The 21,476-nt window shown below is 51.5% G+C and overlaps 2 protein-coding genes across 3 annotated transcripts in view; both read left to right on the top strand.

Moving 5' to 3' along the window:
* Positions 1 to 10,209, top strand: part of CPN1 (carboxypeptidase N subunit 1) — a 37,310-nt gene extending 27,101 nt beyond the window's left edge. The window contains exons 8-9 of the mRNA XM_007059082.4: positions 7,382 to 7,500; positions 9,945 to 10,209. Coding sequence (XP_007059144.1) covers positions 7,382 to 7,500; positions 9,945 to 10,076 — 251 coding nt within the window. The 3' untranslated portion in view covers positions 10,077 to 10,209. The remainder of the gene's footprint in view (positions 1 to 7,381; positions 7,501 to 9,944) is intronic.
* A 10,172-nt stretch (positions 10,210 to 20,381) lies between these two features.
* Positions 20,382 to 21,476, top strand: part of LOC102947521 (dynamin binding protein) — an 82,838-nt gene continuing 81,743 nt past the window's right edge. Inside the window, exon 1 of one of the 2 annotated variants that reach the window (XM_037903605.2) lies at positions 20,382 to 20,449. The gene's annotated coding sequence lies outside the window, so the exon portion shown is untranslated. The remainder of the gene's footprint in view (positions 20,450 to 21,476) is intronic. The other variant, XM_043552395.1, reaches the window with a different exon arrangement.

The following is a 21,476-nucleotide window of genomic DNA, read 5'->3' as shown; positions in this document are numbered from 1 at the left end:
GTTGCATGGGGCCCCAAGCAATTGCCCTGCTTGCTACCCCCTAACGCCAGCCCTGGCTTTTATATGCAGAAACCCAGTTGTTGTGGCACAGGGGGGCCATGGAGTTTTTATAGCATGTTGTTGGGGGGCCTCAGAAAGAAAATGGTTGAGAACCCCTGGCCTAGTGCAATTTGTGGCTCTATAAACAGAGGAATAGCCAGCAGATATAGGTGTAGGGAGGTTCTATTACCCCTCCATTTGGAACTGGTGTGGCTGCCACTGTAATGTTGTGTCCAGCTCTGGTCTCCACACTTAAGGACAGATGGTGAGAAACTGGTGAGGGTTCAGAAAAGAGCCACAAGATGACTAAAGGGTTGGAAAACCTGCTAACAGTGAGGCACAAGGAGCTTAGTCTATTTACCTTACTAAAGAAAAGGCTAAGGGATGCCTGGATCCCAGGCGATAGCTACCTACAGTGGGAACAGAAAGTTGTTAATAGAGGCTCTGCGATCCAGCAGGCAAAGGTATGACAAGATCCAGTAGTGGGAAGCTGAAGCTAGATAAATTCAGCCTCGAAATAAGGCACAACTTTCTAACAGTGAGGGTTATTAACCATTGGAACAACTGACTTAGGGCTGGGGTGGATTCTCCATCACCAGAAACTTTTTAAAATCGAGATGGTCTTCTAAACTATCTGTTCTGGTTCATCTAGGCTTGTAGACCTGAAACAGGAATTAATTCAGGGACATCCCATGTCCTGTGTTGTACAGGAGGTCAGACTACATGGCCACAGTAGTCCCTTCCGGCAGAGGCACCATAGTGATGAGTCGCACCCCATCACACATGGCGGAGAGTGTAGGCACAGGGTCACCCCGATATAAGGGGAGGATAGAGGACTGTGGGAACGATTGCCTGTCTCAGAGATTTGAGAGACTGAGGGACACAGAAGGTGGAGAAAATGAAACCAGGGTATGCAGAGGCCTTGTTTGCAGAGGGTTCTTGTGCCTTCCAGGACTGGACTCCAGAGTCAGTGCCCCTGCAGAAAGGGGCTGACCAGCAGCATGAGTGGCTTCAGGCCCTGCTATTAAAGGTACTTGAAACCCAAGAGAGTGGGAGGCACAAGAGTACCTGAGGGACTGTATGACCCGGGTAGCAGAGCAGCCGTTGTACCTGTTCAAGTCGCTGTGGGGGGGAGTCCACAGAAACCACAGAGAGCAAGAGGGGAAGCAAGGCATCAGGACCAGGAGGATGTTACACCTGTGGGCGACAAGGACCCTGGAAAGCAGTGTCCCTACCGGGATGGGTGACAGAAACCTCATCCAGAGAAGGGGAAGATAAGAGAGCCCCACCTGTGAGGAGAACAGGGAGGGGATGGGTGTACTGGGCCTGTGGGCAACAGGGGCACCTGCAGAAGGAGTGCCTGGACCTGAGTGGTGGGGTTGAGCCTGGCCCTGGGGAAGGGACTAAGCAAGCGAAGGATCATGGAAGGCCCTTAGCCAAAGGGAGGCAAAGAGTTGGCTGTCAGTGCCATGAGGAGGGCCATATAAGAAGGTACTACCTCCCTGGGAGAAGGCAGGGTAGCAAAGGGGTGCCCAGGAATGAGGCTAGGTCAGAGACTGTCAAGAGGGATGTGGCAGTGATGACTGAGGACCTGGCAGAGAGCCATCTCCCACATCCAGCAGGGGGAGGTAGGGAGGTGTTGGATAAGATGACTGGGTTGGAGAGGACCCAGATGGACAAGGGAACTCACACTGGAGCAGGACAGGCTGTTGTAGGGACCCAGACCCTGGAGGAGGAAGGCAGATTACTCCACCTGGTAGAGAACCTGAGGCAGGAGAGGGATGTCCTGTGGGCACAGCTGCGTGGGAAGCAGGGATGGTTTTACACACCCTGGGGCGGTCAGTCTTAAGGGGGAGGGTGTGTGATGGGGCATCTGCCCCACACTGGCCCATAGGGAGTTAAAAGCTGCCCAGGGGAGGTTGCACTGGAGGCAGCCAATTAGAAAGGGGCTGAGAGGAGCAGTCAATCATGGTGGCGGGCTCATATAAGAAGGGCTTCAGGGAATAGCAGAGTTCAGTAGCTGACTGGAGCTTGAGGGGAGAAAACCAGGCTCCTAGCAGAAGAAAGGCACACCAGCTCCTGGGACAAAGCAGAGCTGCAAGCAGGGACCAGGGGAGCTAGAGAGAGCTCCTGGCTGGCTGCTAGGGCCTGCAGGCTGAGGCCCTGAGGTAAGGGCAGAAGAGGGTGCTGGAGCTGCGTGGTGTAACGATGCTGCCCATGGGAGCCAGCTGAGGTCACTCAATCAGGGTGAACTGCAAACAAACGGGGCAGACAAACCCCACACGCTGGTGGATATTCCAATACTTAGATTTACCCAGCCAGCCCAAAACAGCTTCTATAGCCCCTCCCTGGGTACTTAGACGTCCAAATAATGCAGTTCCCTTAAAGTGCCAGCCTCAGGCCTCTGTCCAGACACACACGTCAGATATGATGATGGTTACTGAAAATCTTATCTCATCATATAACGGAAAGGTTCTTCCAACCCCAAAGGATCAGCCACAGGTCCAATTATAATTTAGATCTTGGCCAAAATACACGCTATAGTCAGTTCTTGTTAACTAAACTAAAATTTATTAAAACAAGAAAAGAGAGAGCGTGCTGGTTAAAAGATCAATATACAAACAGACTTGAGTTCAATTCTTGAGGTTCAGATACACAGCAGAGATGAGCTTGTTGTTGCCAAAAGTCCTTTTAGAAATAATCCATAGGTTATAGTCCAATGTCCGTATTCAGGGTGACTCCAGTCAGTGACTGGGGATCTCAATCCTTATGGCTTAAGGTTTCCCCCTCTTGAAACCCAGAGCAGATCTGAGATGAGGAAGGATCGTGTCCTAGGGTTTTTATACATTTCCTGCAGCCTTTTGGCCTGAGAAAACAATAGGCTTAACTTTCCTTCTCCCAAACACCATGGCAATTAGCACAGGGTAATTTATCCATTAAACCAGCCAGATACAGGTTACCACAACCTTCAAAGAGACATATAGACAACAATACGATTTTACTCAAGTGTCTTCCTAAATGTTAATATTCCTCTTTTGATCTTTGAATCAAAGTTACAGCCATAGACAAGACTTGTTTGCTGACATCACAAGACCTGAACAAACATCTACCTTTCTATCTGTAATAATGCAGGCTTGCATTTCAAAGCTCTATTCATTTACATCTCTTCCTAACCAGTCTTTAAAGTTCGGCCATGGGTCAGGTCAGTCTGTGAGTTAATTAACTCTGGCCCTGTCACCTTTCAATGAGATAGTATATTACACTCTTAACATCACACATGGGAAGCAGCCCTGGGACAATAGACTGCAGTTGCCACTGAGGGAAGTGACTGGACAGAGATTGCAGGTCCCCCAGAAGGGAACAACGCAGAATGTGGCAGAGCTGGAGGGCAGTGTCACTGAAGAGGACCCCGCAGTCCTGGGAGTGGCACAAGTCTTGGAATGAAAGTGATGGCGCTGAGGCACCACCAGAGAAGGGTGCAATGGCGAAGAGAGCTAATGCCCAAGACAGCCAGCAGGAGGTGCTACAGTGGTGAGTGAACCCTGTCACAATGAGGTTTTCTAAACTTTTTATCATTTTTGTCACTCTCCTCTGGACTCTCTTCAATTTGACCAAAACTTTCCTCAAGCGTGGTGCCCAGAATTGGATACAGTACTCCAACTGAGGCCTCACCAGTGCCAATTAGAGTGGGACAGTTACCTCCCATGACACTCCTGTTAATACACCCCAGAATGGTATTAGCCTTTTGTTTTCCAGCTGCATTACATTGTTGGCTCATATTCAATCTGTGATCCATTATAACCCCCAGATCCTTGTCAACAGTATTGCCACCTAGCTAGTTATTCCCCATTTTTTGTGGTTGTACATTTGATGTTTCCTTCCTAGGTGAAAAGAAAAGGAGTACTTGTGGCACCTTAGAGACTAACCAATTTATTTGAGCATGAGCTTTCGTGCTGTTACTCTGGCTGTTACTCTGAAACCTTCCTAGGTGAAGTACTTTGCACTTGTCTTTATTGAATTTCAGCCTGCTGAATTCAGACCAATTCTTCAACTTGTCAAGATCATTTTGAATTTTAATCCTGTCCTCCAAAGTGCTTGCAACCCCTTCCAGCTTGATGTCATCTGAAAATTTTAAAAGTATACTCTCCAAGTCAATAATTAAAATATTGAATAGTACCAGACCCAGGACTGACCCCTGCCGGTCCCCACTAGATACATCCTCCCAGCATGACTGTGAGCGATTGATAACTACTCCTTGAGTATGGTCTTTAAATCAGTTGTACACCCACTTTACAGTAATTTAATCTAGATCACATTTCCTTAGTTTTCTTGTCAGAATGTCATGTGGGACTGTGCCAAGAGCCTGATTAAAATCAGATCTATCACGTCTACTGCTTCCCTCCTATCCACTAGCCCAGTAACCCTGCCAAAGAAGGATATTAGATTGGTGTGGCATGATTTGTTCTTGACAAAGCCATGCTGATTATTCCTTACAACTCTCATATCCTCTAGGTGCTTACATATTGATTATTTAATAATTTGTTCCAGTATCTTTCCATCGAAGTTAGGCTGACTGGTCAATAATATCCTGGGTCCTCTTTGTACCCCTTTTTAAAGATAGGTACTATGTTTGCCCTTTTCCAGTCTTCTGGGACCTCACCGATCCTCCAGGAATTCCCAAAGATAATTGCTAATGGTTCCAAGATTTCATCTGCTAGTTTCTTAAGTACCCTAGGATGAATTTCATCAAGATCTGCTGACTTGAAGATGTCTAAATTATCTAAATATTCTTTAACCTGATCATTCCTCACTTCGGCTTGCTTTCCTTTCCCCTTGTTGTTAATATTAGTTGTGTTGAATATCTGGTCACCATTAACCTTTTTAGTGAAGACTGAAGCAAAATAAGCATTAAACACCTCAGCTTCCTTGATGACATCAGTTATTAGCTCTCCTTCCCCTTTAAACAGCGGACCTACACTTTCCTTCGTCTTTCTCTTGCTCCTAATGTATTTAAGGAACATTGTCATATTGCCTTTTATGTCCCTTAGATGTATCTCATTGTGTGCCTTAGCCTTTCTGATTTTGTTCCTACATGCTTGTGCAGTTCTTTTCTATTCGTCCTTAGTAATTTGTCTATGTTTCCACTTTTTGTAGGATTCCTTTTCAATTTTCAGGTCTTTAAAGAGCTCCTGGTGGAGCCATATTGGCCTCTTACTATTCTTCCTCTCTTTCCTTTGCATCAGAATAGTTTTCAAATGTGCCTGTAATATTGTCTCCTGGAGAAACCACCAGCTCTCCTGAACTCCTTTTTTCCATTAGATTTTCTTCCCATGAAACCTTAGCTACCAGTTCTCTGAGTTTGTTAAAGGCTGCTTTTTTGAAGTCCAGTGTCCTAATTCTGCTGCTCTCATTCCTTCCTTTCTTTAGAATAATAAAATCTGTCATTTTATGATCACTTTCACCCAAATTTTCTTCTACCTTCAGATTTGCTACCAATTCCTCTGGGTTGGCCTGAGTCAGGTCTAAAATAGGTGTCCCCCGGGTTATGTCCTTCACTTTGCTGGGGACAACATTTTGTTCCAGATAGGTGCCAGCTCCGTGGATGCTCCAGCCCTGAAGCACCCATGGAAAAAAATTATAGGGTGCTCAGCACCCACCAGCAGCCAGCTCTCCCCTTCCCCCCGCGCTTCCTGTCCGCCGGTGGCCATGACGATCAATTCCTCCCCTTCCCTCCCAGAGCCTCCCGCCCACCGCAGATCAGTTGTTCTGTGGCGTGCAGGCTGGGGGAGGGCGAGGAGTGGCAACGGGGCACTGTCAGGGGAGAGGGCGGAACTGGTGGGAAGAGGCAGGGGTGGGAGTGGGGTGTGGGATGGAGCGAAGGCAGGAAGAGGCGGGTGGACTCGGGGCTTGGGGGAAGGGGTTTAGTGGGGCCTGGGGCAGAGTCGGGGGTTGAGCACCCCTGGGGCTTGGAGGAAGCCGGCGCCTGTGGTCTCCAATATGTTCCAAGAACTTACTGGAAATTTTGTGTTGCACCATATTACCCTTCCCACATGCGAAATGCTGTGCTGCATGTATCCCCTGCCTTAACCACAAGACCACTCTCTTCTCACAGTCAGAACACAACCCAAGCATCCTGATACCCTGTGTCTGGGAAATAGCTGTATAAAGCCAGTGGTAAAGCAGGTGTCCTGTCCCCTCTAGGGACTGCCGTGTTTGATTTTTCAGCTTGGGGGCCAGATGTATTATTTCAAACAGAACAAGGGGCCACAGTCAATACTTAGGGATGGAGTCTCTTCCACTCCCTTGGTGCTGGCCAGCTGCAGCAAAGGGAGTAGAATCCATCCACAAGTGCCCTGCTGAGGATTCCTCCAACTGGGGAGTCTCCAGTGAACACAGAGCCAGCATAGCTGGCCTTACATCAAATTCCCTGCAACCCCTGGTGCGGAAAGCGTAGAAGGGGAATGGCTGGAATGTGCTGTGACCATTGCCAGCTGGTGCACGTTAGAGTTGTTTGTCTGTGCTAGGCCCGGCCCCAGGTTGTTCAGGTCTGTGCCAGGTCTGGAGCAGAGAATCAGAGCCATAACAGAGTGTCTCTTCTCAGCATCTCCCCTTTCCTCCTCTGCTGGGCTGCCCTGGTGCCTATGCGTAGGGCTAGGAGCTCGCTGAGATTCAGGCAGAGCCAGTAAAGCGCCTATCCTGTTCTTCCAGGGGCTCCCACAGGCCACCAGGGAAGCAGGCGATGGAGCAGCTAGAGCTACTCCCTGCCATATACTCTGACAGCTCCGGGGGAAGAGGTCGGTGCCGAAGGTCCTGGGTTTGTTTAACCAGAACAATTTGGCAACTTCAACATAAATTTCTGAAATGTTTTGGTGAACCTGAATTGGTATTTTTGTCGAACAAAAGTTCATCCAAAAATTGTACCCAGCCCTAATCAGGACTGAGCAGCACCAGCAGAGGGGTTTGTGTGGGCTGTGGAGGGGAAAGGAAGTGAGTCTTTCTCAAACCATGCCCATATTGTTCAGCTCTTACAAATGTAAACCAAAGCCCCCTATATTCGGGCTAGGTGAGTGCACTTACCCCCAGCGCTTTTTTCAAATCCACTCTCACTGGTAAGTCCCTGCACACTGTGCGGTCGTTCTGGGGTGATGGGAATCTGTCTGGATGCACGGGAGCAGAGTGCGGGGAAGGGGTGGGAGTGCTGTCATGTGACACATTTAAACTGGCCAGGACACAGCTCTAGGTGAGATATAACAGGGGCAAGTCTGGTGAGTGAGATTGGCCCAAATGGAACCTCTGTGCCTCTGACTCAGAGCACTCTGGCTGCTGCTCTTTCTCATTCCAGGTGATCAGGGGGATTATTTCCGGTTGCTGCTGCCTGGCACTTACACCATCACTGCCTCAGCGGATGGGTATCGACCACAGACAGTGACCATAACAGTTGGCCCAGCCGGGCCTTCGCTGGTGAGTTGTGCTGAATAATCAGCAAGGGCTGTGTCAGGACATCTCAGAGTGAGTGAGAGATGTGTCCCTGATGGAGCAGTGGGGGAATGACACACTCTGCTGGCTGGGGTCACGTGGTGCAGTGATGGGCAGAGGTGGGAGAGAGATGTGTAGTGCAGATAGTGTCTCTGGCCATCCAGCCTCGGCTGTGGTTCCCTGCTGCCAGCAGATGAAAACAGGGAGCAAAGAAACCACACGTGACCAAAGGTGGTGAGTGGGGCTGTTCTACTCACATGTATTTTTCTGGCTCTCGGCAGTGGAGAGAACTGGCTGGGCGAGACTCCTGCCAGGTGCCTTTCCCCACAGCCTTCCCCTTCTTGTCAGGGTGAGTTAAGTTTAGAAGGGGGGTGTGTGCTCCCTGGTGCATGACCAGAGCCTTGGCTTGGGACAGTCAGAGGCAGTCCTGCCCCACGGGGCAGGCGAGACCCATGGTTTCACTGGCCTGGCATAGCTCATTTCCTGCTTTGTGACCAAAGATATTTTCAGCCCCACAGCAGGGGCCTCAGTCCTCTCTGAGACAAACTCTGTCAGGGTGAGGCAGGGACATGTGCTCACAGCCACTTGCCACACTGCTCTGGGCAGTGGTGTGACCAGGGAGTGTGGAGATCTGCTGCTGGAATAGTGCACCCACAATTCAGGCTGGATGTTTATAAATTGGAGGGGGTTCAGAGAAGAGCCATGAGAATGATTAAAGGATAGATAACCTGCCTGACAGTGATAGACTCAAAGAGCTCAATCTGTTTAGCTTCACAAAGAGAAGGCTAAAGGGTGACCTGATTAAAGTGTGTGTGTGTGTATATATATATATACACACACACACACACACCTAGGGAGGTGGTGGACTCTCCTTCCTTAGAGGATTTTAAGGTCAGGCTTGACAAAGCCCTGGCTGGGATGATTTAGTTGGGGATTGGTCCTGCTTTGAGCAGGGGGTTGGACTAGATGACCTCCTGAGGTCCCTTCCAACCCTGATATTCTATGATTCTATGATAACATATATACTTACATGAGGAGCAAGAGAAAGGTATAACATGATCCAGTCACTGGAAGTTGAAGCTAGACAAAGTTAGATGGGAAATAAGGCATACATTTTGAGAATAAATTAGCCATTGGAGCAGTTTACCAAGAGTCATGGTGGATTCTCCATCACTGATAATTTTGAAATCAAGATTGAATTTTTTTACAAAGCTCTGCTCTAGGTATTATTCAGGGGCCATTCTCTGGCCTGTGCTGTACAGGAGGTCAGGCTGGATGATCACCATGGTCCCTTCTGGCCTGGGAACCTGTGACTATAAAAGCAGAAATGCTTTGAAATCACCAGTGGCTTTGGGGGTAGGTGATTTTTGTGGAATTTCCACAGTCTCAGCAGGTGTTTTGTCTCCTGGTGTCATAGGAGCTGTCATGGGGCTGTTCTGCTGCACCACAGGTTATAAGTGTTAGTCCCCACAGCACTCAGTGAAATCGCTATCTTTCCCCCACCGTTAATACTGTTCACTATTATATATTCTTCCTATCTCTCTGTCAATCGGCCAGCACCCTGCTCAGCTCGTCCGCCTCCTGGGGGAAGGAATTATACTACTGTTTTTCTAAAAATTGGGCTTGTGCCTTTTTTGTGCCTTTGTTATGAAGAAGCCTGGAAATTATTAAAAAATCCTGCTTATTTTGAGTGCTAGGAATAGCAGGTCTGGTCACATCTAGTTTCCCTGGAAGAGTTCTTGGGGTCTCATCAATGTGTATTTCAAAATCTCTTTCACCTGGACTGAAGGGGGGATGTACTGAGTCTTTAACAAAGGTTTCCTTGCTCCAAAATCTTCATGACTCTTGGAAGTTAAATGTGTGTTTAAACTCTGCGCGCGTGCGCACACACATACACACAGAATTTTAAAGAGCTCAGCTGAAATTCTATCCTCTCTCAGCTGTTCACATTTTACTTTCTCAACTCTAGTGGAGTCCTTATTTCACTAGGTCACCTGTTACCATAGAGTCTACTAGACTAGAGGAGACCTAAACTTCTAATGTGAAAAACAAGCCGGAGGGTGGGGGGGGCTTTAAAATATATCTGTCTGGCCTTGTGTGTCCATCACAGAGAGGCAGAAAAAGGCACACATGAGTCGTTTCCCCTTTGCAGGTCTCTTTTCAAAAAAGCATGGGCCTTTGGTGCCCTGGGAGCATTCTACATTCGCAGTGTAGGTGTTTGACAGCATAGGTGTGTCAGTGGAAAATCAGGTTCTAGCTGGTTTGAGCACTTTGTTCCCGTCATGTCACAACATGCCCCTTATCAGCTTTGCTTGTCTCAGCCTTGAAAGCTAGAACTCTGTCCTGGCAACCAGGACTGACCTCTCTCCAGGCCTGAGCTTGCAAGGGATGAGCAGAAAGAGACATGCTTTTCTTCCTTTTCATGCCAGGTCCATTTCCAGCTCAAACAAGACACACTAAAAAGGCCCACGGAGAAAAAGGCCCCAGCCACCAGCCTGAGCAGCAAAGCCCTTCAGAAGAAGGTAGTGCCGAGAGCAGCCCATAAGAAGACACAGACATGAAGATGGCCCAATCAGCCAAGAACTGGAGGAGTCCTATGAAGTAGCTGAGATCGAGAACTCCAACAAGTGAATGTCCTAACAGGCAGCATAACAAGCCTAAATTGCCTAGTTTATTAAATGCAGAAATATTTAACTCCTGAGCAAATAGTGAACTCATTCAGAAAGAACTGCAGCAGTCTGAGTCTGAGAGCCCTTGGGCCAGTCAGTCTCTCTGTCTCCTACATCTCTAGGTCTGTGTGTTGTCCGGGCATGGACCTGGGCCCTTTACCATTGGACTGGCCTCAACAGGCCATACTAGAGGTTCCAGCAGTAATGATTAGATCCGATTCTGTTCGGAAGCAGGGGTGCTGAAACCATGTATTTGGGTTGTTATTACTACTTCCAGCCAGGAGGTGCAGCAGCGCCCCAGCACCCCTAGTTTCAGCACCTAGGTTCAGACGCTGGGTTTGTGACATCAGTGGATGAACGCTATTGCACTTGCAGGCTGTGGGAGTGAATCCTGGCTCTAGTGCGGTGGGTGTGACTATTAGTCTGCGCCCCAAGGAGGTGGGTGTGAGGTGTGGACCCTGAAGCTGAGGGAAGGTCAGGCTGGTGGCGCCGTGTGAAAGCAGTCAGTGATATGGCCAATTCTGAACATGGTTTGTGTCCATGAACAGTCTGGCTAACGCTGGTTAGTGACCCCAACAGCTAAGAGTTCATTGCCCCTGTAGCCAGATCTCATGTCATTGTTCTTTTGTTGTATGGATGGGACACTCTGTGTACCTGGCTTGGCTGGTTCCCTCCTTCCCAGCTCTCTACGTAGTAGGACATCCCAGAGTGCACTACCCCATGAGGATTACTGAGCCACCAATGGGATGTAGCCGTCAAAAAGGCTAGTATGATCCTAGGATGTATCAGGCGAGGTGTTTCCAGTAGAAATAGGGAAGTATTCATGTCATTGTACAAAGCAGTGGGGAGATCTCATCTGGAATATTGGGCAATTCTGGTCACTCTTGTTAAGAGAGAGTAATTCAGACCGGAACAGGTGCAGAGAAGGGCTGCTAGGATGACCCAGGGAATGGAGAGTATATCTTGTGAGAGGAGATTAAAAGAGCTAGGCCCATTTAATCTAGTTACGTAAAATGAAGGCTGAGAGGGGAAAGGATAGCTTTCGATAAATACAGCCGGGGGGCAAACACCAGGTAGGGTGAGGAACTGTTTCAGCTAAAGGACGACGTTGGCACAAGAACCAAGGGCCATGAGTAAATTTATTCTGGAATATAAAAGAAGTTTATTAACTAATAGATGAGTGAGGTTCAAGGAACAGCCTTCCAATAGGAGGAGTGGTGGCAAACAACTTAATGAGTTTTAGGGCAGAGCTTGGTCTAGCTATGAATAGCATTATATAATGGGGTTGTCCGTGATAGCAGGGCCTGGACTCGATGCCCCAGGATGCCCCTTCCAGTCTGATGTTCCATGAGCTGCTGATGCCACCCTGAGACTCAGTGTTGCAGGTTTGTTGTTCTTTTGGTTTTTGCAGTGTAGATGTACTCTCAGACCCTATGGACAGGCAGCCTGGGAGGCTTGGATTTACAATGTGCTCAACACATAGCTGTGGTGTGAAAAATAATGTTTGTCATAACTGGGTCCAATAAGTCATGGCCCAGTCACAAAAACATGGTACTATTTGGTACTGCAGGCAGGGTTGTTACACCCTAGGGCACTGAGACACTGCTCCAGAATCCAAGGGGGTTCAGTTGGGATGCAAAAGCAGCAAAGACAAGACTTGATGTTTCTAGAGTAAAACACAAACAGGTAAAACATTTTTGGCATTCTTTAAATTAGGAAAAAAGGCACATACACAACTTTCTCTTCCTTTTGTAGCTCAGTTTTATGGTCCTACTACAGGAGATCATACCTAAATCCAGTTCTGGTACCCCCTTGGAACCTGCCTTCTGTAGCATGCTGCTGAGGATACATGAAGCTGTGAGCCACTGTGTTACCTCTCTGCCTCAGCAACAGTGAGTTTTGCTGACGATTAGACTGTCAGCTCCCCGTCATATCAGCCTGTCTTCCCCACCAGCAAACTCCTCAAGGCTCTCCCGCCCCAGACCTCACCCAGCAAGTAACAGTCAGTGCGCTCCAGCCCTCAAGCTCCTCAGATGTTTCCCTGCAATGCACAGCCCCTACCACGGTACATTCACAGAAGATACTAAGTTCACGGCTCTGTTGGAGTCTCTACATCACAGCTTATTAATTTAACTGGGTAAATACCCTTCAAACCCAGCACTGAATTGGGATATAGGAAAATTAGAGAGTTTATTAATAAAAGAGCATGGCTTAAGTGATACAGTTAAAGAGATAAACGTAGAGATGGTTACAAGAAAATAAAGTGAAAAAACACATCTAAAACTTAATCTAGCAAGATACAGTCTGTTCAAGATGGCTTCTCTCAGCACAGTCTCCTTTTCCAGCTTTTTGCTGGCCAGCCTGGCCAGGACTCATCACAGAGATCATAGAATCATAGAATATCAGGGTTGGAAGGGACCTCAGGAGGTCATCTAGTCCAACCCCCTGCTCAAAGCAGGACCAGTCCCCGATAAAATCACTTGTTTTCTTCGTCTCCTAAAGTGAAAGATAAAGATGGATTCTCGCTCTGCCCCTTATGTTCCCACAGGGATGTCTTTGTCTCATAAGTCAGGAAGACTTCCTGAGCACTCAGTGTCTTGTGTCTCTCTGGAGTGCAGGAGGCATGTTTCTCTGTCTTTGAGTATGGGCTCAGGATAATCCCTGCTGGTTTAGCTTGATGGCTTTGTGTACTGCTAATGTAACTGGAAGTAAACCCTTTGTCTAGGACAGACCTCCTTACCACCTTTATCTAGGCTAGGCTGTCTGGTCTTAAACCATGTTCTAATAACCTCATACAGAGGGAATTGATAACTTCCTATATAACATTAACACAGGCACTTTACAATATTAATAACCAGCGTGTTACTAGCTTTCATACCATACCTCACAGGGTGTATTTTGTACAAAAATGTTTGCAGTAAGGTGTAGGGTGTGAATACAGGGGTGCCTAGGGTCACACGTCCCATCTTCATCCTTTCCATTTCTCTCCTTACCTCACACCTATCGAGAGACATTCCCAAACTGTCTTGCAAACTCCTCCTCTTTCCCAGGTGTCTCTTGGTCTCATCTCCATCACTCCTGAGCCACCCAACAGCCCATCACGAGTCCTATTCAGCATCAGTACTCTCAGGGAGAAATCCCTCCTTGGCTCTGGTCTTCTCCCACACAAACCACTGACTCTCTGCCTTACTGGGCTGCAGCGAGCAATTCCACCTCAAACCTCTATTTGCTTCCAGATGCTGCTTCCCTACAATGTCTCCTCCTGAGAAAGAACCGTGGCTCAGGCCTAGAAAGAGGTAGTCACTTTTATATTGTCTCTGTTGCCGGGAGGACACTGGGTAGGAGCACATAACTACATCCATTTGTGAAAGTGATTTCACGCTGACTGCCCACACTGGGGTGTGGGAGGCGTACTGGTTAGTTTCCCACTTGTAGCCAAGGCTGGATTCAGATTCTCTATGCTCTCCTCCTTGAGGCTGAGAGAAAGCAAGGAGGAGGCTGAGCCATTCAGCTGCTCTGTGATTTAACACCACCTTCCCCAGCCAAGTCTGGCTGCCTCTCCCCATGTTCTTGTCTCTTCTTATTTTCAGCCAGATTTTTTCATAAGAACCTGTCAGCCATTGATTGTAAACAAACATTCATGTATGAAAAGTGTTTAAACTGAGCGCGCAGGGAGAGGTCCAGCTCTTGGCCTATCAGGCAGCCTGTGGCCCCTGTTGCATGTAGCATGACTGGGGTATATTTGTCTGTCTGTTGGTGTAATTCAGAATGCAGGCTATTTGGGGCAGGGCCTATGGCTTCCTCTCGTTGTCCAGAGCTGACACCACTCAGGGAGTAATAACCAGGCATCACACTGTTAGCTGGACATGTTACGGATCCCCATTAGCTGCAGGACAAGAGCGCACTCATCACCTTCTTGTGCCGCTGGAGAGTGTGACAGGAAAAAGTATGTGTCTGTCTTGCTTTTCAATTTCAGCAAGATCCTGGGACTCGGGATTCCTTTGCAGCTCTGCCTTTGGAACAGGGCTGCAAGCCCCAGATGACTTGCTGATTTCACCTGCCTATGGCCTGCCTTCACTCTAGGTAGAGATGCATGCAGTCCTATAGTCCTGGGTACAGAGGCCCTTTCATTATAAAACTGTTCCCATGAGCGTGTAACTTTCTGATGGAATCTGCCTCAGACCTGGAATTCGTCCTGTTTATTCTCAGCCCAGTGAGGAATATTTTGTGTGTGGACAGTTTGGCAGAGATCCATTTGGCTCTTTTTGAGTTATCCATGTGTGGGGAAAAAATGGTTACAAAATGTTTCCACTGTGTTTAGCCATTGCTCACTTAAACCTGCTCTCACATAGCCTCAATGTGCTGGAAGACGTGTGGGCTAGAAATGACATTGCTAAATGTATACAGCTAATGTGACCAGCTGTCCCGATTTTATAGGGACCGTCCTCATATTTGGGGCTTTGTTTTATATAGGCACCTATTGCCCCTCCACCCCCTGTCGCAATTTTTCCACACTTGCTATCTGGTCACCCTATATACAGCACAAGGTTTTCCACTAATTTTGGGAGGCAGTTCCAGTTAAAAGAGTTGATAGTGTTGGATCTAACTGGGTCAGGGTCTTTTAATAATTAGTAATTAATAAATAAATAATAGTAATAGCCCTGGTAGCACTTCACATCTTCCAAGTGCTGTAGCTAATTCACCCCACAACCCTTCTGAAAGGAGGATCAATATTTTAGGTTGGGAGCTTTTCAAGGCAGGGAGTCTGTCGTCCACCCTGCATGAGAAATTGGGAGCTATATGAGAGAGGGGGAGAATTATTTCAGCTGAGACTGTGGATTTGCAGCTCTGTACATGTGACGCATGCTTCTTTTCTGTGGACTTGGTGGGCCATAGTGGAGGGAGTTTCAAGTAGCTGAGGTAAAAGAAAATGAAGGCTGCCTGGCTGGGGATTGCAGCAGAGATGGCCTCAGGGCAGTGGCTGAATCACAGAGATGGCCATGGAGGATGTGAAAGACATCAGGACAGTGGCATTCATGGGCAACACAGCGGGATAGGAAAAGTCAAATATAGAGACAAAAAGAACAGGAGGACTTGTGGCACCTTAGAGACTAACCAATTTATTTGAGCATAAGCTTTTGTGAGCTACAACTCACTTTATCGGATACATGATAGATTTCCACTCCATACGGCTAAATGCAGTGCCTTGCATAATGAAATATAGAGATGTGCGTGAAAAGGAGAGAGTGAAATCTGCCTGGTGAGGGAGAAAGGAAGCAGCTGAGAATTTCTTAGGGCTAAAAATATAAAAGTATTCTTTAAACCTGCAACTCTTCTTCGAACACTGGAGGGGCTGGGACCAAAGTTAGGTAAGGAGTGAATTGGGAATGGACATGGCAAAGAGAAGAGGAGAGAAGCCAGAGCTATCGAGGTGAATAATAACGAATCGCAGTACGAGAAGCAGGATGTCTGCCTGTGTGACTGCACCCTTTCCTCACTCAGGGGCCAGGAGAGCGATTACAGAATGAGAAAGGAGCAGAGAAGCTGGAAGACGCTTCTCAATTGTGCATTGCTTGCTGATATAATTAGCTATAGGTAAGGCTAAGATTTTGTTATGGATATCTTTAGTAAAACTCATGGACGGGTCATGGGCAATAAAGAAAAATTCACAAAAACCCGTGACTTTTACTGAAAATATCCCTGACAAAATGGGGCGCTCAGCTGCAGGGTCCCCACACCATCTGCAGAAGTTGGGCAGCTGCGGGTGCTGCTCCGAGCTCTGGGGGCCCCCATTGCCCATGGGGGCTTGGAGCTCCAGGTCCCCTGCTGCCCCGAGCTCTGGGGGGTCCCCGCAGCAGATGGGAGCTGTGTGAGCATGGGCGGGGGGGGCTGCTGCCCATGGCGGCCAGGAGCTGTGGCGGTGGGGTGACCTTGCAGCTCCTGGCCAGCATGGCTGAATTCACGGAGGTTGCTGGAAGTCACAGATTCCATGATTTCCGCGATTTCCATGAAGAAATCATAGCCTTAGCTATAGGCTGCAATCCAATAGGAGCCAAGGCAGGATGGAAGGAAGCACTTGGAGCTGAGGAAATGTTATGAAGGTTAGTTCTCAGAAAGGACCCGTTTTCCCATGAGTGGATACAGAGTTTGGTGTTTGTGTTTATGTTTATCCATTGGTACTGTTTGCTATGATGTGCTGTCTGCACATACAGCCCATCTTTATCTCCCTTATTCTTTGTATTTTCCGAATTGTTGTTATATAGTGTAACAAACTTGTGGCCACCTGCCACATAGCTGAACATTCCTGACTGTGGGTCAGATAATGTCTTTATTGGACCAACTTCTATGGGTGAGAGCCCAGGCTCTGGCATCCTCCCTCCTCATGGCCTGTCAGAGGTGGGGCTCCAGCCGGAGCCTGAAAATCTACCTGGAATTGTACAGCCCTGCAAGCCTGTGTCAAATGACCCAGGCCAGCCCCGGGTGTTTAATGGTAGCATAGAAACTCCCAGGGGAAGGGAATATGTGGAACGCTGGGTTCTGGGCGCCGTCTCAGCTACGCAGGGGCAGCACTCAGCCAGAGGGTGGGGATGTTACTGAACTGAAATAAAACAGCAGGGCTGGACAGCTGCTGCTCCTGAAGCCAAAGGTTCAATTTAAAAGGAGCCAAGATTGATCGCAGGAGTGAGAGACCTGGCAGGTCAACTCTGGGGAAGTGACTGAGTCTCACACTGGTCTGTGCCAGGCCATGACCTGTTGCTGCAATGGGTCATCTGTGCTAGGTCTGGGACCAGTTCCACTGCCCATGCAGATGGGACAAAGCCGAGTGCAGCCCACAACAAAGCATGTGAGTGAGACACATTCCCCCACAAGCTTGCAACACTGCTGGAGCTAGGGTGCACCCACCTTTCCCCTAAGAATCACCATGGATCAGCTCCCCCATTTCAGGTGCATGGTAGGTGTTTGTGTCCATGTGCCTGTCTGGCATTGTGTCAGCTGTATGGTGACAGGGGCTCTGTGTCCCCCTGTCTATGTGGCGTGTGTCCCTGTGCTGTTGGGGGAGGGGGGATGTAAGTTTGTGCCCCATGCCATCCCCATGCAGGGGGCTGCATGTCATGAGCCTCTGTCCTGTGTAGGGTGTCACTGTGTCCCATGGCTATGTAATGGGCTGTGCATCCACGTCTGTGAGTGGTGTGACTCTGTGAGGTGTCCCTATGTCTGGGTCCATGTCCCTGTATCTGTGCAGAATGTCCTGTGTCCAGGCAGGCTGTCCTGTGTCCATGTCCGTGAGGGATGTCCCTGTATCCATGGGGGAGGGTGGAAGAAGGCGTTGTGTCCACTTCTTTGTGTCCGTGCAGGGTGTCCCCTTGTCAGCATCCCCGTGTCCATGCGGGATGTCCCATGTCCATGTCCCCATGCTGGATGTCCTATGCCACATGTCCCCAAGTCCATGTGGGGTGTCCCATGCTGCATGTGGAGTGTCCCGTGTCTGTGTCTCCATGCCCATGGGGGGTACCCATGTCCCCATGACTATGCAGGGTGTCCCTGTGTAGGGGTATTCCCATATCCGTGTCCCCGAGTCCATGTGGGATGTCCCTGTGTCCGTACAGGGCAGCCTATGTCCACGCACCGGGGGTTAGTCAGTGTCTGTGTCCCTGCAGGGTGTCCAGTGTCTCTGTGTCCTCATGTCGATGTGGGATGTCCTGCATCCATATCCCTGGGTCCATTCAGGGTTTCCTGTGCCCATGCAGGGGGGCTGTGTCAATGTCCCTGTTTCCCCAGGGGGTGTCCTAGGTCCCCATGGGGTATCCTGTGTCCTTGCGTCTAAGCAGGCTGACCTGTATCCATGTCCCCATGTCTGTGTGTGATGCCCTGTGTCCCATGGGGTATCACCATATCTGTGCAGGGGGTCTGTGTCTGTGTGGAATGTCCTGTGTCCATGTCCCCAGTTCTGTGCAGGGTGTTCTGTGCCCACAGATGGGATTGTCAGTGTCCCCACAGGGTGTCCCATGTCCCTCTGAGGGCTGTCCCCATATCTATGTGAGGTGTCCCATGTCTCTGTGTCTGTGCAGGTTGTCCTGTGTCCAAGCCTGGGGGATTTGTCAGTGTCCCTGTAGCGTGTCCCCATGTCCATGAGGGATGTCACCAGGTCTGTGCCATCTCCACAGAGGGGTTTGCGTCAGGGTCCCTTTGTCTCTGTGAGATGTCCCTTTGCTGTGTGCAGCATCTGTGTCCCTGTGTCTGTGTGGGATGTCCATTGTCCATGTCCCTGGGTCTGTGTGGGGGGCTGTGTCTATGCAGGGTCTATGTCAGTGTGTCCCCCCCCCCCCCCGGTAGGGTGTCCCTGTGTCTGTGTCTGGGGTCCTGTATCCGTGTCCCTGTGTCTGTGTGTGGTCCTATGTCAGTGTCCTGGCGGGGTGTCCCCGTTTCTAGGGGGAGTGGGAAAGCTTCCTGTGTCTCTGGCTCTGGGTATGTGCGGGGGTGTCCTACATCCATGCGGCGGGGTGCCCCTGTCCCCGTGGGGGGTCCCTGACCCGGTGGGTTGGTCTGTGTGCCCGTGGGGGTCCCTGTCCCCGTGGGGGGTCCATGTTCCTATGGGGTGTCCATGTCCCGGCGGGTTTGTCTGTGTTCCTGTGGGGGGCCCTGTCTCCGTGGGGTGTCCCTGTCCCCGGGGGGGGGGGCCCTGTCCCAGCGGGTTGGTCCCTGTCCCGATGGGGGGGTCCCTGTCCCGATGGGGGGGGTCCCGATGGGGTGTCCATGTCCTGGCGGGTTTGTCTGTGTCCCCGTGGGGGGGTCCCTGTCCTGGCAGGTTGGTCTATGTCCCTGTGGGGTGTTCAGACCAACCTGCCAGGACAGGGACCCCCCCCACGGGGACAGGGACCCCCCACAGGGGGTCCATGTCCCGGCAGGTTTGTCTGTGTCCCCATGGGGGTCCCTGTCTCCGTGGGGGGGCCCTGTCTCCATGGGGGCCCTGTCTCAGTGGGGGGGGCCCTGTCCCCGTGGCGGGTCCCTGTCCCAGCACGTTGGTCCCTGTCCCCGTGGGGGGCCCTGTCCCGGCGGGTTGGTCTGTGTCCCCGTGGGGGGTCCCTGTCTTGGGGGGTTGGTCTGTGTCCCCGTGGGGGGTCCATGTTCCCGTGGGGTGTCCATGTCCTGGCGGGTTTGTCTGTGTTCCTGTGGGGGGCCCTGTCTCCATGAGGTGTCCCTGTCCCCGGGGGGGGGGCCCTGTCCCGGCGGGTTGGTCCCTGTTCCCGTGGGGGGGTCCCTGTCCCGGTGGGGTGTCCATGTTCCCATGGAGTGTCCATGTCCCGGCGGGTTTGTCTGTGTCCCCATGGGGGTCCCTGTCTCAGTGGGGGGGGCCCTGTTCCCGTGGGGGGCCCTGTCCCAGCGGGTTGGTCCCTGTCTTCGTGGGGGGCCCTGCCCCGTGCGGGGGGCCCTGTCCCGGCGGGTTGGTCTGTGTCCCCGTGGGGGGTCCATGTTCCCGTGGGGTGTCCATATCCCGGCGGGTTTGTCTGTGTTCCTGTGGGGGGCCCTGTCTCTGTGGGGTATCCCTGTCCCCGGGGGGGGGCCCTGTCCCGGTGGGGGGGTCCCTGTCCCTGTGGGGTGTCCATGTTCCCATGGGGTGTCCATGTCCGGGCGGGTTTGTCTGTGTCCCCATGGGGGTCCCTGTCTCAGTGGGGGGGTCCCTGTCCCTGTGGCGGGTCCTGTCTCCGTGGGGGGCCCTGTTCCTGTGGGGGTCCCTGTCCCGGCGGGTTGGTGGGCCCTGTCCCGGTGGGTTGGTCCCTGTCCCCGTGGGGGGCCCTGTCCCGGTGGGGGGGGCCCTGTCTCCGTGGGGGGCCCTGTCCCCGTGGGGGGGGCCCTGTCCCGGCGGGTTGGTCCCTGTTCCCGTGGGGGGGGGGCCCTGTCCCGGCGGGTTGGGCCCTGTCTCAGTGGGGGGGTCCCTGTCTCCGTGGGGGAGGCCCTGTCCCGGCGGGTTGGTCCCTGTCCCGGCGGGTTGGTCCCTGTCCCCGTGGCGGGTCCTGTCTCCGTGGGGGGGGCCCTGTTCCCGTGGGGGGCCCTGCCCCCGTGTCCTTCCCGGTCGGGCCCGGAGTCGCGGGGGCCGCCGGGCCGGGCGTGGGCCGCTAGAAGGGCCCGGCCCCCCCCGGCTCCGAGCGGCGCCGCCCCGAGTCTCGGCGGCCGGGCGGGGCGGGGACTCGGCCAGGCGGGGCCGGGGCTCCGGGCCGGCGGCGGCGGCGGGACGCGCAGGGGCTGGAGCGGCCGCGCGGGAGCAGGTAGGAGCCGGGGCCGGGGCCGGGGCCGGGAGCCGCTTCCCGCCGGGCGAGAGGGGCCTCCGGGGCCTCGGGCCTGGGGCCGCCGGGCTCAGCCGCTCCCGCGGGGCGAGCGCCCAGAGACCCCCCTGGGGCCCCCGAGACCCCCCTGGCGCCCCCCCCCGACCCCTCCCGGCCCCCTGAACCCCCCCGGCCCCCAGCTGCACCCCACTCCCGCCGACCCCTCCCTGCCCCAACCCCCTGAACCCCCCCTGGCCCCCCATTGCACCCCACTCCCACCGACCCCTCCCTGGCCCGACCCCCTGGCCCCCCATTGTGCCCCCCCGGACCCCCATTGCGCCCCATTCCCACCGACCCCCTGCCCCAACCCCCTGAACCCCCCCATGGCCCCCCATTGCACCCCATTCCCACCGACCCCCTTATCCCTCCCACCACCCCCTGCCCCGACCCCCTGGCCTCCTGAATCCCCCTCATGGCCCCCCATTGCGCCCCATTCCTGCCGACCCCCTCATCCCTCCCGCCACCCCCTGCCCAGAACCCCTTGCCCCCTGAACCCCAAAACAGAGGTTTTTCCAATTCTTTTTTTTGAGATCGGTGTGACCAGATCTGCATGCAGTATTCAAGGTGTGGGCATACCATGGATTTATATAGAGACAACATGATATTTTCTGTCTCATTATCTATCCCTTTCTTAATGATTCCGTGCATTCTGTTCCCTTTTTTGACGGCTGCTGCACAGTGAGTGGATGTTTTCAGAGAACTATCCACAGTGACTCCAAGATCTCTTTCTTGAGTGGTAACAGCTAATTTAGACCCCATCATTTTATTTGTATACTTGGGATTATGTTTTCCAATGTGCATTACTTTGCATTTATCAACACTGAAATTAATTTGCCATTTTGTTGCCAGGTCACCCAGTTTTTGAGATCCCTTTGTGACTCTTCCCAGTCTGCTTTGGACTTAACTATCTTGAGTAGTTTTGTATCATCTGCAAATTATACTATCTCACTGTTTATCCCTTTTTCCAGGT

This window comes from Chelonia mydas, chromosome 7, assembly GCF_015237465.2.
Source record: "Chelonia mydas isolate rCheMyd1 chromosome 7, rCheMyd1.pri.v2, whole genome shotgun sequence".
NCBI classification, from domain to species: Eukaryota; Metazoa; Chordata; order Testudines; family Cheloniidae; genus Chelonia; species Chelonia mydas.
Note: the sequence above shows the minus strand (reverse complement) of the source record. Positions and strands in the feature narration are given on the sequence as shown.